The sequence below is a fragment of the Ascaphus truei genome, chromosome 8 (assembly GCF_040206685.1).
Source record: "Ascaphus truei isolate aAscTru1 chromosome 8, aAscTru1.hap1, whole genome shotgun sequence".
Taxonomy (NCBI): Eukaryota; Metazoa; Chordata; class Amphibia; order Anura; family Ascaphidae; genus Ascaphus; species Ascaphus truei.
In genome coordinates this window covers 40,317,247-40,333,462 of record NC_134490.1, presented here as the reverse complement: position 1 = coordinate 40,333,462, position 16,216 = coordinate 40,317,247, and the positions used below count along the sequence as shown (strand labels likewise).

The following is a 16,216-nucleotide window of genomic DNA, read 5'->3' as shown; positions in this document are numbered from 1 at the left end:
CTCGGAGTCCTACTTGCTGCCAGAGTCTGGTCGATCAACTCCTCCTCTGACGTCACCACTTGGATGTTCACAGCTACGGTGTCCCTGCGATGCCAAAAAACCTACACGTTTCGATACTCCAATTAGTGGGTTTCTTCGTCAGGGATAGAAGAAACCCACTAATTGGAGTTTCGAAACGCGTAGGAGGTTTTTTTGGCATCGCAGGGACACCGTAGCTGTGAACATCCAAGTGGTGACGTCAGAGGAGGAGTTGATCGACCAGACTCTGGCAGCAAGTAGGACTCCGAGCAAAGAAGGGGATCCTCCTTCGTTGACTGGTGCAATTCACCCCACGGCAAGCGGCTTACCTGTTGACAAGACCCTTAAACAAATGCGCATGTCCTAGTCACTTTGTGCTGTCTGCATCTTTTGTCTTTTCTCTTGAGGTTATCAATCGGAAGAACTTTGTCCACAATCCCATCCCTATCCTTGCCTCGGCGCCACAGGCAGTATTTTTCTTCTACATTCCCAGGTCTGGTTAGGAGATACCATATTAACTTCTTTGGGCAGCTCCAGGACTATCTTTTGGACTTTATATCACAGGTTTTGTAATTATTATTGTTTGCATGAGCGCTATTTTTCACCTATATTTCCACCAAAGCCATACTTCTACTTAACATTCTGTTTAAAATTTAAGAGGGAAAAAAAAGTGCTGCTGTGCTAATTTTTGAACATATTTTTATTTCTGTGCTTTGGTCCCAAATTGAACCCTTCCTATAGGGATGGAAAATCACGCCAACTCAGACAGGCACTGGCCTTCCCCAGGTGTGTGATGTCATCAGTTCTACAAGAAGTAGCTGCATAGGAAAAAGGCTGGAAATATAAATTAACACAATATGGCATTTTTACACAACATTGTTATTGAACAGATGCAGAAGCCAGATGCTCTATTTTATAAACGTTGTACTGCATTCATTAATACTGTTCCCTGAACTTTTTTCCTGTAAAACACAAAATGAATGCAATCAAAACACAATTTTTTTTTTTTTTTTAAATTACAAATGCTTAGACACTAAAGCCTATAATAACAAGGCCGCCATACCATTTAGTTTTTATGGGGGCATGTGAAAACAGTATGGGGATGACATCGTTAAACGTTCAGGGAAAACTCCACCTTTTAAAGCGCTTCCCAGTTTGGCACCTGGATTTTGAAAACCAGGGGTCCACCTATGTATTGCTCACTGGCTCAGATTTGGACGTATAGTCCGTATTCGTCAAAATTCTTCATATGAAAAATAAATAAAATCCCAAGCTTTGCATTCAAGTTCCATGCTGCTGGTCACACAGACCCTTGATAGACCTGAAAGTGAAGTCCCATGTTTGCTTTACAAAAGTGGGACAGAGTCACAGGAGAGGATGACTGGCTTTGGGAGATGGCCTATGGGGAATAGATTAGTTTCTTCAGAGCTGTGGGAAGAGGCTGGATTCCATTTCTGAAGAGATCTTGGAGTGGAAGGGGAGCAGGTCAAGGTCATAATCTGCAAAGAGGAACGTGAGAGAAATTAGGGCATGAGAGAGATTGGCACTTTAATTTAGAGTTATGTTGTTAGCCAACCAAAAAGATCCTTTCTGCATGGACTATAAGAAACTGTCTATCCAATATCAAGGCATAGTCTTGACAAAGATCTCTACAACAGTACACCCATCAAGAATTGTTGTTGATCCATCATGACCTGTAACAAACCTTTGCCTCTCCAAGACGAATATGGCTGCAAATAGGAGTGGGAGGACCATTAACAAAAAAAATATTCATATGTCCTTACTCCTGTTCTTTAAAAGTTAAGCCTAGGCGTTAAAGGAGGACCCTGGATTTCTATCAACTGCAAAACTTTGCTATGCTGTCCTGTAGTATATGTCCTAACTCAAGTTGGTTGGGACATTCATATGCTTTATACTGTACATGTTCAGTCCAAATGGACTTTCCACTAAACAGGAAGTGGTAAGTACGGGGAAGGTGGTTTGCACCATCAGCTCTGTAAAGAGGACGCAAACTGGGAAAAGGTTTATTAGAGATAATTGTGCAACTGGTACCCGGAAGGTTTGTATGGAACGTCAGTGATGACAAATGTCTTCCCCTCCCGTATTTGAAGTATTCCAACCCCATATCCAGTAGGACCTACCCATCTCGCCCTGCAATCGAGTGGGAGGGTTCTTGTGGAGCTCCTCAATGTGTTTGGTCATCTGGTCCCGGGAGGTGGTAGAGAAGGTGCACTGCATGCAGTTGTAGCTGTCTCGTGTGTGCTCCCACACAATGCGGCTATGGGTGGAGTGGCCTGCAAAAGAAACAACATCACGTGGGATGGATAAGGAAAGACATTCAGGGTTTGGTAGAACAATGGAATGCAGGATTCCTATTCACCTGGTATCTGCTTAGGATGGAACTGTATAACTCAACTGGTGTTTGCTTATGATGAGGTGCACTTCATGGTTCCCACCAGACATTCTGTATCTGTTCATGATGGATCAATGATTTTCCTAACTGTAAGACGCCTGCACTTGATGGAATAATAGAATGCTTGACTCCCATTTGCTAACTGCGGTCTTTTGAAGAAAGTACGCATGATGCCCATGGGCCAAATGTCTTAACTAATTAAATGAATGATGCCCATTGGCCAAACGGTGAATTGTCATAGTGGAAACACTGGATGTATGCTGCACATCGATCACTATATGTCTGTTGCAATAATTGTTTGCACACCTTATTGGACAGGAGGAAAGTATTGAAGAGACTTAACTGGTGACATAAGTGATCAATGAATTATTTCTATTCTATAGGCTAAGGATTAAAAAAATTGACCAACAGGCAATATCTTAACCATACACCTAATCAAGTCTCACTTATGCCGAATGATAATGTCTTGGAGCAGTGATTCCCAAGAGGGGGTTTGAGAACCAATAGGGGTGCATGTTGTGTCTCCAAGGGGTTCATCAATAAAAATTATGTAATGAGGGATCCCAGGCAATAGAGTGGGTGCCTAAGCCCATGGGGGGACTGCTCACTTAGTAAGGCCCCAAACGACACCTTACTGGGGGGTGGGGGGTATAGCTGTCAATTATAGCAAGAGCATCCAAAGTTGCTCCCCACAAGGCTTTGTATTCACAGCTGCAAGACATTATGGGAGGTGACTTTGTAAGTTCCTGCAGTGATCGACAGCTATACCACCAATACTATCTGCACACAGAGGTACAGCTTGGGTGGGGCCTTAAGTGTGTGTTCCGCCCATGAGCTCAGGACACTACTGTGTGGGATCAAATTGTTTTGTTAGCAATCATCTGATAACAAGGGCAATAACATTTATTAATTAGGAGTTCGCAGAAGAAATATTTTCTAGCAGAGGGTTCATAATATAAAAAAGGTTGAGAACCACAGACTTAGAGAGACCAGTTGAGCTTGTTCATCTCAAAGCATTACAACTGTGCCAGGGAGATGAAGCTTATAGCTGAATCGCTCTGTCCCTACCAAGGACCAAAAGGGCACCATAAGACACATCAAGTCTGTCCCTTTCAACGTTGTGAGCAACGGAATTAGTACAACCAATAGCAGAAAAGAAAATGATAAATGGATCAAATGGTGCATGGATCTACTACCACTCAAAACACAAGTGCGATCTATAAGTGGTGAAGATTGCCTCACTGCTGGGTGACACACAGACGGGACATTTGGTCTAGAACAGGACTTCCAAGCAATGAAGCGCTAAACTGATTATAAGCAGTGTCCTGTGGAGTTGCATAGGTGGGAGTAAGAGCCCCCTCTCTGCACCTTCTCAGTCTTTGCATTACCTCATCCCTCTGTTGTACACTTATTCCCACCCTCATTCTGTCCGAAATGTATCACTGCCAGGTACATTTTAATACACTAACAAGACTGTAAACATTACATTGATTTTTTTTTTTCTTCCCCCCAAACCTCAATGTTCCTCTTCCCATGTACAAAGCTTCACAAATCTAACAGGTCACTTCTTTGCATGTACAGAACTTTGCATACCACACAGGTCTCTTTTTCCCATGTACAGAGGGTTTCCAAGCCTTACAGGTGTTTTTAGGGAGTACAGAGATTTTCAAACATCACGTCCCAATTTCATATGTAATGTTGCAGAAGGGATCTGTACTAGTGCATCTACAAAGAACTCCCTTATTGGATCATTAACATGAATCACAATTCTAGACCTCTACAAGACCAATACAACAAGGCCATATTTGCACTGCGACACTGCGAGTTAACATTATATAAAAGCAGGGTCACAATACTTGTTCACCAACGTAAGGCACAGATACCCAACATGTTTTAACATATTTTTAATTAAGAATTGTTGCCTGTACAGTGTTATATTCTCTATAATGCAAATTGAACATTTGATGTTATAACAATTGTAAGTTCAAAATATTATGAAAGACTGGTTTTAAAGAACTCGATGAAAAAAAGCACGGACGCAGTAAGTGCAAAGAGATAGGGTTTAGTGGAAGACAGATTACCTCCCCTCATCCTATAAGATATACGATCTAATCATTATATAACATCTGTCTAAAGTAATTGTAGGATATAATGGTGCAGTCCCTCCTAGGACCAAAATTTGCCAATAGCACCGATACTTAAAGCAGCAATACTACTTTCCAACTTTGTTTTTCTCCTTATTTTGATGTATAGAACTTTACATTCTTACCTACGCTGGCAATCGTTTGGTGCTCCTGTTCTAAATTCTGTCAAAATCCTGATCGTGTGCCTAACATAATGGCTGCTTCCGTCTGTGTAACTTAGCAGCTACAATGTATCCTTATATTGCTACGGTAACATTATCTATTGTTAGTTTACTACTCAAACTGCTGGGAATATTTGCAACAAATTAGCCCAAACAGCAAAGTGTTGCAAAAAAACTCTTGCACCGCTTGGGAGGTGGGTTAAAACCAGTTATAGAAATCAAAAGGATGCTTTAAAACAAATTAAAAATGGTATTAACCGTTAAATAAAACAAAAACCTGATCAAAAATTACTTCGGGATAATTATGGAAGTTAATATGCAAAGGTGTGACCAGGCTTGGGATTGTTTAATGTCTGCCTACTGTTCCCATTTGTTATTATTTGCAGGCAAAAAATAAAAATAATTAAAAGAAAACCAAAAACCCACACATCACCTTATTTTTATTGGCTTCTAACAAGGACAGTGTGGGCTACGGGTAAGTAACACTTTCTTGGCTAGCACTCAACTTTTCAAAGCCCCGATAAAAAGAACATACTTAAATGTCTAAAAACTTAAAGCCAAATATTTGCTTTAAGTCGTGTTACATGTGTTTAAAGAAACTAACAAATTTGTTCTATAAAATTCAATTTTTTAATTTTTTTAAACCAGCTCACAGGAATTGCACCTTTTAAAGGGAAGCTGCGCCGACCCCCCCCCCCCATCCCAAGTGAGCAAAGAATGGAACATTCCATGAAGAGGTGAGGCAATGGGTTTATCCATGAAAACCACCCAAGCCAATCAGGGTGCTTCATTGCATAAAGTGCACAAGGCATTCAATGCAAACATTGCCAAATGGAGCATTCTGATTGGTCGAGACCTAGAAGCTGTAAAAATGTGTGTAACCCTCCACCTGACCTTGGTTTTTCTTCCACACAGCATTGGAGACTGGCAGGCCTTGGGTCCCCAGGAAGGGCCTGAGCCTCTGCGGGACGGAGGACTGAGGTAAGGTGTAGGCTGAAGGGTGGAGGTAGGGAAGGTAAGACCCAGCAACAGATGGGGGTTGGCCCGGAAATCGAGCTACGAACAGGGAGGGGTCAAGAAGAGCATAGGGGTTGGAACTCATGGACGGGTGGATGTCCTGAGGAAGGGAGGAGGATGAGGGCACCATAGGGAGATCATTGATGCTTGGGAGTGGAGGCTCCTTCTTGACACGCTGGATAACGCTCTGTTGTTGCTTCACAGACTCCTCTGGGGCTTTGGGATCAATGGAGATGGAGTGGGTGTCGACACTCTGCGGGAAGGGGTGGGAGGTGAGGTCGGAGCACACGTGGAGGTGCTTGAAGAGGGAGCGGTGCGTGCGGAAGTGATGCATACAGTTCTCACACCTGTTGAGACAGAATGAGGTCCCTCAGAGAAGAAGATAATCAATCAACTCTACTAGTCACCGAACAGCATTCAAAACATCTTCATTATGTTTCCCTAATGGAAACCCTAGTTGTTACTTCACTGCCTAGAGTCAGCTCCTTGATAAAAATTATATCTCCTATGTGCCTCAGACACCAGCAATTACTTTGTAAGCTCTTAAGACTACAAAATAGAGGCTGCTGATGGTGTGGTGTAGTGGTAAAAATGTTGCTATCAAATACACATGGTTTGATTCCTGCCTCAGCTCGTGGATTTCGGGCCCAGCACTTTATTTTACTGTACTTCATACCCAAACATTGCAATTGCATAGAAGGACTATTGTTCATGTCTCCCCCATTCAGACAACACCCCAGCGGTGGCTGCATGAAACACTCTTAAATATATTCTAGATCTAGAGTCCATATCATCTGGCAGTGGGGAGAGGGGAGATTTATTGTCCATAAGTCCCTTCTGCAATGGTCATCCAATGGACCACCTTGCCACCTCCTGGCTTATTGTCAAGTTTGACTAACCCTGTTACTGCAGCACGGTCATGAAACATTGAGTAATGTGGCTTCCTCCCACCCAACCATGAAGGGAGGCGCTGGCCATACATGCCACTTACTTGAAGTAGCGGTTAGGCTTGTAATGGATCTTGAGGTGGCACATGAGGTCCTGCATGCTGCCCAGCTCTTCTCTGCAGCCAGTCACCGAGCACAGGAAACGTTTATCTGGAGACAAGACAATGCAAAGGAGAGAGCATGTGAGGAAAATGGGAACCTACTGTATGTGGAGGGGAGAAGAGATGATGTGGTAGAGCAGAGTACCAGCTGAAGTTACAGTGGCTGAAAAAGGGTAGGAGAAAAACCTATGTGGAAAGAATAAGAAATTATATGGGGGAATGTGGAGAAGGAGAGCAGGTAGCAGAGTAAAAAGGAAGTGGGGAGAGAAGTTACAGAGCGATAAAGGTGAGTGAAAAAAATAAAAAGTTTATAGGAAGAGGTAACCCGGAGAAAGAAGATGGGAGAGAAAAAAGAAATAAAAATGAAAGCCTCTGGAGAAGGGAGCAAGAAGAAAGTAAGTATAGTAGAAAATGGGGAGCTAGAGAGAAAAAGGAGAGCCTATGGAGGGTGCGGAGGTCCATCATGGCGGTAGTGATGTAGGAAGAGATACAGAGTCAAGGGGGGAGAAAAGGGATGCAAAGAGAGAAATGGGGAGTCTGAGGGAGAGAGGGGGAAATGTGAACATGGGAGAGACTACAGGAGACAGAGAGAGTTAGAGAAGAATCGTTTATGGATTGGGACAGGGTGGGTGGACGTCCCGTGTGTCTTTACCTTTCAAGGACTGTGTGGGCTTGAAGTGGACCGATACGTGGGTAATGAGTTCCTGCATACTGAAGAATGACCGATTACAGCCATAGGTGGAGCAGCGGTGACTCCTTCCTGCAGGAGATAGAGCAGAGACGTAATTAGGGTTACAGGAGGGAAAGAAGGGGCAGAGAGAATGGGGCAAGCAAAGAGGATGACAACAAAGAGGGTGGCAGAGGGGGAGATAGCTAAACAAGCAAATTAGAGAGGGAGGGAAGAGCTGCGTACTGCCTGTATGGAGGATCCGTGCGCCCTCCCCATCCCTCGTTCTTCTCGCGTCCGTTCTGACTGCTCTGGAGGATGCAGAAAGCGCAGTGCAGGGGCCACGATTCGCGGGCCGAGGCTCCCCTCCCAGCACCGCAGCCCTGATACTGTCCTGGTTGTGATGCTGAAAATTAGGTCAGTGCATCAATTCACTTACACCTGTACCTGCGATGAGCCATACAACACCTCTTCCAACATAGTTTGGAAAAGATCTGTTACTTTTCTGCAAACTGATACTCGAAAACGACAAATCTGATTTTCAGGTGAGTCATGTGGCCCACAGAGCTTTTACATAAGCACAGAAGTCACTATGCAGCCAGCTCTGGGGTGCAAGGGTATCTGGCAAGTTAGACATCCCTATTATAAAAGCAAACATTCCCGCCCCCCCCTTTACAAGCCCCATTAACCCATTCACTGCCTTCCCAGCAGAGCACAGAACATGGATAATAATCGACTTCCCAATCATACTGTCTGACTTTATTTGGGGACATAGGACACAGGTCGTGAGCCGAACACAATTATTACAATTTTAATGCACGGGAGGAATAAAATATACTGGCTGGTTGTATTCTCTTAGGAACAGGAAGTATATGTATAATACACACGTGAGATCGATATATATACTAAATTAAAATATTACGGAAAATACTGACACATATATATATATATACACATATACACACACACACACACACACACACACACACACACACACACACACACACACACAAATATTTTTTGTTTTAAACTAAATATGTCCATTTCCATAAAGTAATATGAGATATATAGTACATAAAATATGACAAATAATTAAAAAAGGAAAATGGAGTAAAAAAAGTTTATTTATGGCAGTGCCCGCCTTAAGACACATCACATTGAGTTATTTAAAAATATGCCTATATGAAAGTATTCTTAAAATCCCCTACACAAATAATGCCTTCATAAAAAAAAATATATATATATATATATACATACACGCACAGATGCAAAGAGAGATTTCAATGTATAACTGAAAAATAGGGCAGGGGTGGGGAGAACCGAGAAGGATCTTCCTATTAATCATATGGGATCCCTTAACGTGACCCTGATCCCAACTGCAAGGCTCCTACCTACCATAAGAGCGGATGATCAGTTGTTTTTGTCTCCCACGGAAGTTAAAGATCCCAAGATGTTACAAGGGAGCCATTTTGGGTGTGTTGGTATCGCGAGATTTTATAAGGGGTTAGAGACAGGAAATGTGTATGAATAGAGGAGGGAGGGGGAGATGAATTGAAAGAGAGAGTGAGAGCTGTAAATGCTGGTAGTGCATTAGATGTAAGGAAGGGATTTGATTAATATATTGTAGGTGCAGCCACTTCTGGGGTGCAAGGTGCTGACCGGGCATGCGATGTAAGGAGGGATTTGTTTAATATATTGTAGGTGCAGCCACCTCTGGGGTGCAAAGTGCTGACCGTACACGAGAGATATATGGAGGGTTCAGATGACTTGACCATCGGATTCTTTCATAACCTTCACAAAGTCCACCCAAACCAAATAATACACTGAATCTAATTTCGATAAAAAAACGGCCACATCATTTATTAACCTTTTCCAATCCTTGCCAGCAATTTCGCACATTAACATGTAACATGTTTAACATAACCATAAATCATATACCAGCAACCGACAAGCGGGCACGTTCACCAAAATAAACCTAAAGGTTCAAGCAATACACACCGCGTCAGCTAATGCGTTGCTATTCCCTTCCTGGACGCCACCGGGGCCAAACCACACGTTCATTTCTTAACATTCCATTCTAGCTGGAAAGGAATCCCACCACTGTGACAACCCACCCATTATATAAATAAAATACAGAATAACAATAATACAAACATACATGCATATATTTAATGGGGAGGTAGGGAATCCTGTTTTACAAAAGTCTTATCTGGAGCACTAACTAATACAGTGCTTTGTCCCTATCTACAGGTTAGTAGGGGTGCGCAAACTTCCTGCGCTGCACCCCCCTGACTGCTCTCTCCCTGCGTCGCGCCCCCCCCTTACCTCAAATGAAGCGTCAAATGATGCGCAGGGTCATGTGACGTCACATGACCCCGCGGCGTCATTTCACGAGTCGTGGACTGAAGCTGGGTAAGTGAGCCGTGCCTCCACCCCCAGGGGGCGTTCCCCCCAGTTTGCGCACCACTGGGTTACAGGGCTAAGCCCCTTACCAACGATAACACACAAAGTCAGTGGGAGGTAAGTTTACCTTCAGGGGCCCCGGCTTCCTCCTGCCTGGGGTATGAGGGGAGGGTGAGTCCCAATGCGATGTGGCCTCTAGAGCAGGGGGGGCGATTTTTCTGGGGGGGTACGGGCGGTTGCAGAGGCCCCGCACTTTTCCCCAAGGCATTTAAATTAAATGCCGGGGGTTCACGTGAGGCCCCTGCAACTTCCCTTGCCTTGAATGAGACGGCTGGTGTGATGAGTCGTCTTGGCAACGCGGCGTCAAATGACGCTGGATACAAGGTGAGGGGGGGGGGGTGCGAGCAGTGGGGAAGAGCAGGCAGGGGGGTGCAGGAAAAAAAGTTTGCACACCCTTGCTCTAGAACAGTCCAGGGTGCATACCTCCCTGGATCAGAGAGCCTGGAGCATGGAGAGCTGTAGCCTTTTAAAGCTCTGTAACAAGCCATCTGAACAGGCTAATAAAGACAGCCTGCTCTAGGATTAACCTGCTCATTGCTGGGCTCAACCTCGATATACACTGGTTTCTCATGTGTCGTTATTAGACAGGGGATCCACCCTGTCACACTCCCCGGTTTGCGGGTAGCTAGGGCTACTCGCGGCCAAAGCCAGTCACTCCACTCCCCCTGTTGATCTAAACGTAGGTACATAGCTGCCAGTTCACCTGGCATTGGAGGTTTCCTTTTTTTTTCTTTGACTTCAAGTCAATGAAGTCCACAAACTTCCCTTAAATCCCTTCAGTATGTTCCACACTGTCGGACAGTGTTTTTGGCTTCCGACGACACCTGTGAACCTGGGTCTCTTCATTTTTATCTCGAGACAAAGAGTTGTGAGAATTGAACCGTTCAAGGCTGGTGCTGAAGTTCGTCGCTTCTCATTTTCATCCTTTGAACATTCTGCCTCTGAACCTTCATGGTTTTCCTTAGAGCAAATTTTTTTCTCAAGGCGAATTCCATTCCTACCAGTAGTTTTGTTTTTCGCCTTTGGGGCACTTATCTGGTACTCAGGAGATGAAGTACAGTGGCTTGCTTCCTCTTAATCAGTTCATGATCATAATGTGTAGCCATGGTTAAAGAGGACACTGGGGACAAAGTCCTAGTAGCCTGTGCACTCAGTGTTGCCTCTTTATGGGAGTGATCACAGACATAGTTCTGACTCCTTTTTATCATAGACTGAATCTTTATGACCAAGGAGGCACGAGCTCCCCCCCCCCCCCTTTCCCAATACCCATCTACCTAAAACATACAAATAAACGAGAGGACACCGTTTTGGAGGTAAAACGGCCGTGGCTTGTTTATTAATAACAACTGGGGATAGCGTACAACCTATCCTCACCAGAATGCTCAGGGCTGGACAACGCAAAGGGGGCACCCGGAAGTACGTCCCGATGACCTGCCCCCTTGCTTCAACTCCATGCTTTACCAGCCCCGAGCCCCTTCTGGCGGGACAAGCACCTACCCCCCCCCCCAACTGCCGCCGCAACAAAGCAATTGGTCCACTGACCCCTCCATCAATCTTTTCTTCTTTGTTTTCAAAAAGATTAACTTAAATATCTGCAAAAATAAAGAAATGTTAACATTGAAATAAAATCACCCGAAATAACTTAACTGATAGGGATGGGTGGGTGGGAAACCTCTGCAACACCAAGGAACAAGTGACAGTTGCTTGTTCCTTGGTTCTAATTTCAAACTAACTGCCACCCTGATCGCTCACGCGACCATCATGACAGTTAGGGGGAGGGGCTGCACCCCCCAGTCAGTGGCTGTTGCCACCCATACGGGCTAGGCCAGCTCTATAGCAGCTGCTTTCATAGTGAGGAATCTGGTTCGGGCCACGTGGTAGCATGACTGGATTTGTATTGCATTTCTCAGTCCTAATTCAGTTCTTCTTTTAGCACTGAGACGGTATTGCGGAAGTGTTTATAGCAACCCATAGCTTTCTTGGTTATGACGTAGGATTTTCAGTCTATTTGTTGATTGACAATTACCATTAGGGGTATATATGAGAGGAGTCTGACAGTCAGTGAGTATTGACTCCTGAGGATGCTGTTTATGGGGAAATGAATCGAGTGAGACGCGTCCTTCTACAGTACTGTCTAACATCCGGAGAACCATACCGGAAGTTTGGCCGAAATAGTTATGTGTGACGCCGATACACACAGAGACGGTGAGATTGCAGCCTGTTCAAATCTCTGGGGTTTCTGATTATACCATTATATGTTTTAAAGATTGTTCAATTTGTGAGTACGCATTTTATGGGCTTTAAAACTGGAAATATAAACAAAATTTTGTACAGTCTACCCTATGGTGTCCTATGTCTTTTCCTGAGAGCTTTCTGCTGACCAGACTACCCTCCCAGAGGTTGCCACAGATATGGATATGCGATTTTAAATGGGAATATATGAGTAGTCTTGTCTACCAGTACAGGCACCCAAGTAACTCGGACGGCGCTTAAACACACTTATGTAAATATTGTGAAACACCAGTGTGCTTACTAATCAATGTGAAAATAAAACAATCTTAGTGCTCAAAATAGTTAGTGTATAAAATAAGAAATAGCAAATAAGTGTAAGGTAGTGGATATTATCTCAACCTCTGATGGGAATGGTTTGGGTTCCCTTAAGAATGCAGAGTTGTCCAGGATTCAAAGGGAGCGTAATTATCCGGAATACCCCAAAAAGAAAAGGACAAATATAGTGTACTACTGTCGTACAGTCTGGATAGAATTGAAGTCTTGGCTCTTACAGAATGCCTACGTACTGTGTAGTACGGAGAGAGATAGTCTCTGGATAGCTGGATCAGGATGTAGTGTTGATAACAGGTCTCAGGGAAACAGAAAAAAGGAAAAGACCAATTGTGCAGACCAATACAGAATTTATATTGTGTACATATAAAATGGACACATAAAATGGTGTTGGGCACCACTGATCAGGTGTATTGAGAGGAAACTGACCTAATTAACCTGCTCAGCTGTCTTGTAAAAAACCTGCAGCATTGACTACAGGGGAGAATCTCTAGCACAGAAGAGTCTGTGCTGCTAGAGAGATCCCAGAGGAAGAGAGACTCTGTTCCAGACAGCATCGGTCCCAGGAACTCCCCAGAGGGAACCCCCACAGACACCACCACAGACGCTGGACTGACATGTAGAACACCCTGCCTACAGGTACCTCTAGTCTATTAGGACTAGTGTCAAAAGTTTGGTAAGAGGCCTAGCCTTCCAGACCTCAGATAGGGACTGCTGAATGTTGGTCAGTCCCTAGATGGGTTAGGCCTGGTTGTTATTTTCTACTCTGGTTTTGTTTTGCTGATATGAAGCTGATTTATGTTTAAATCTGCTGGCGAATAAAGCCTACGTTTATTTTCCCCTAAAAACATCTCTGGTGTGTTACCCTCTACGCACATCTCCTACAATGTGAAAACCCAAATGCGGAATTATTACATCTTGGCACGATTGTAGAGGGAGAGGGGGATTAAAGGGGTTGCACCCCCATATAGCCACCCCCTGACTTCACTTGGGAGGCAAGGGGTTAACTGGACGGCGGTCCAGTAATGTGTTTTTACCCTGCTTCAGCACCCAAATGTGTATTCCCCTGTAACAATGCATTTCCCCCATTCCAGTGTCTGCACCAACACTCACACTGGGATCCGTTCGGGAGGAGAAGGGTTAATAGTTAGGAAGTGATTATAGCCCTTTGTTCCATTTTCCCGCCTTTACAGGCTCCATTTTGCAGCTCTCCATAGGTCGCCATGGCAGCTCCATACAACCCTATGGCGAATCCGGCAATTTGGGCCCGTTTCAGTAGAAGACCTGCAGGTGGCGCCCGAGAGGAGGAGCGGCGGTTCCCCATTGTAAGTCAATGGAGGCATTCATTTCAATGGGGATTGCTCGACGCCGACCTCCAGGAACGGGTTGGCAGCCATCCAAACCGCAGACCGCAGAAGCGGATACAATATCTAAAAAAGAGCTTTGATCACACTAAGTCAAGTTCACGTACAATTGGCGTGGGAAACTTAGGTTCTAGGGCACCCAGGAATAAAATTAAGGACCCCCGTAAAGGGTCGCGCTAACCACGAGGGTCGCGCCATTAACTCTAATGGCGGAGGGAAGAGCCGCGAGTAAAAACGGCTAAGTCAGAATGAGCAGAAACCCAGAACCCATAACACCGGTTCTGTTCAACCTAGAGGGCTTAGATTCGGCCACGATGTAGTCCTAGTTCCGGCAGGATTGCATGGCAAATACCGACCCTCTCGGGGCAACAGAACGGAGTCAGGGTAATTGCAAAGTTTGGGTTTCTGCCATTGACTTGCATGGCGGAAAAAAGCCTCGTGTTCCAAAAGGTTTTTTAACTGTAATTTTGTATCTCCGGTCCTGTGGGTCGCAGCGAGCTGAAACTTGGCCACCATGGAGAGTCCCCTCCGGCATGAGGGTCTGGAAAGTTTCAGCCCGCTCGGCCCAGCCGAACGGATTATTTTAATATATATAGATATTGAAAAATGTACTGTGTTTCAAAGCGGGGATAAAAGCCTGCGAAAGTTACTGGCTCTGTTTAATGTAAATGCTCAGGGGGGCGACCCATTGTCTACAACAGACCCCCTGATCAAAGGCTCAGCCACTCTGGCTGTATACATTAGGGCGGAGAAACGCAGGGCTTGAGTGGTCTGTAAGTGCTGTAATTCCCACTTACAGACAAAGGATTTCCTGACCAAATTCAGGTCTGGTAGACATGTAGGCGACCTGACTTTTGTGTGGGGCTAAAGAAATGAGACCCCAAGGGGCCAGAAGTACGCATGTGCCAACTAGCTGGGGGGCATGATCTATCAATGTTCCCACGTTAGCTGGCAAGGAGAGATTGGGTGCAGATAATTGTCCTCCAATGACTTGCACTCAATGACAGTGTATAGGACTGAAATCACATATAAACCAGTGTCAGCCCTATGCTCACAGTCTTCGATTTTACCAACTACTTGATGCCTGATTGCTCTATGAATTGCCAATCCTGTACCTGTTTGCTTCATTACCCAACCCCTAAGTAAGTGTTATACCTTGTCTGTTATTTGTATTATCTTGTGTGTTCACCTAGCTAAGGAATAAACTATCTTTATTATATCTAAGTCGTGTTCAATTCAACCCAGTTATTTGTGTATATTATATCCTATCACAAGTTACCGTGACAACGATATAATGGTAATTGTCTTTCAACAAGTATAGGGGAAATATAGGGTTATTTAAGGTTTAAAAATATATATTATATTCATTATGATACAATTCTTGACACTATGCATTATCACATGTGATTTTTTTGTTTTAGCTCTTTGTTATTCCTTTTGTTTGTATATGTCTTCAACTCTTATTTAAAAATCCTAAATAAACAGTAAAAAAAAAAAAGTAGCAATGTGGTGATGCCCAAGACAAACAGTTGTAAATGGTATGTTAAACCTGGCATAAATCCTACAAAGTCTGTTTATAGTGTTAGCGCAGAATTAGAATCACTTAAGTTGCTATGTCAACAACATGTTTTTTTGACGCAGCACAGAAATGTCATTATGTACATTAACAAAATATCATATTTTCATAGTATGGTATTCTAAAATGTAGCAAACTAATAGCATGATATTTAATAATACTACTTATAAAATAAAAAATATATACATCATTTGACTTAAAATTGTATCAAGCAGGCACGTGAGACGACGCGACGAACCTCATTTAAGAGAAAAATAACTGTCATATACACAAGACGTAACAACCTTTATGCATACCACACTTATTTTAAGGACTTGTACCACTTTTTGACACAAATAAAATGACAAAGATAATTTTAGTACATGGGCCCGAATCATCACGGCCACATACAGATGTAGCAGGACTCACTGTCTCACTGCTGTGGCTCTTATGATAATGGTGCCACGAGATTGGGCATGTATCCGGATCGGACACCCCACTGTCGGGGCAGTTGCGGTCACCTAGGTTGCCCCAGTGCCGGAGACAATAAGGCTTGTTACATCTGTACCTCTAATACAGGCATCAAGGACACATACCTCTCACCCCCACTTACTACACAAACATCAGGGACACACATCTATCACCTCCTAATACACAGACACAAGCGACGCGTACCTCTCACCTCCTCCTAATACACAGACACCAGGGACATGTACCTCTCACCTCCTCCTAATACACAGGAATCAGTGACATGCACCTCTCTCCTAATACGCAGACATCAGGGACACATACCTCTCATTGCCT

At 44.0% G+C, this 16,216-nt stretch overlaps 1 protein-coding gene across 1 annotated transcript; it reads right to left on the bottom strand.

Annotated features, from left to right (window-relative positions):
- Positions 1-700: 700 nt before the first annotated feature.
- ZNF414 (zinc finger protein 414) lies at positions 701-9,529 on the bottom strand. The gene is made up of 7 exons (XM_075613036.1): positions 9,467-9,529; positions 7,715-7,874; positions 7,454-7,561; positions 6,745-6,850; positions 5,631-6,100; positions 2,160-2,312; positions 701-1,517 (listed from the first exon to the last, which is right to left on the bottom strand). The coding sequence occupies exons 1-7, from the start codon at positions 9,527-9,529 to the stop codon at positions 1,441-1,443; spliced, it is 1,137 nt and encodes a 378-aa protein (XP_075469151.1). The 3' UTR covers positions 701-1,440.
- Positions 9,530-16,216: the final 6,687 nt, after the last annotated feature.

Excerpts from the sequence above, each read along its gene's own strand:
- ZNF414 (XM_075613036.1), bottom strand. The coding sequence starts at position 9,529 with ATGAACGTGTGGTTTGGCCCCGGTGGCGTCCAGGAAGGGAATAGCAAC. Across the intron at positions 6,101-6,744 it reads AAGCCTAACCGCTACTTCAA|GTGTGAGAACTGTATGCATC; the intron begins GTAAGTGGCATG and ends CTGTCTCAACAG. Across the intron at positions 2,313-5,630 it reads TGTGTGGAAGAAAAACCAAG|GCCACTCCACCCATAGCCGC; the intron begins GTCAGGTGGAGG and ends TTTCTTTTGCAG.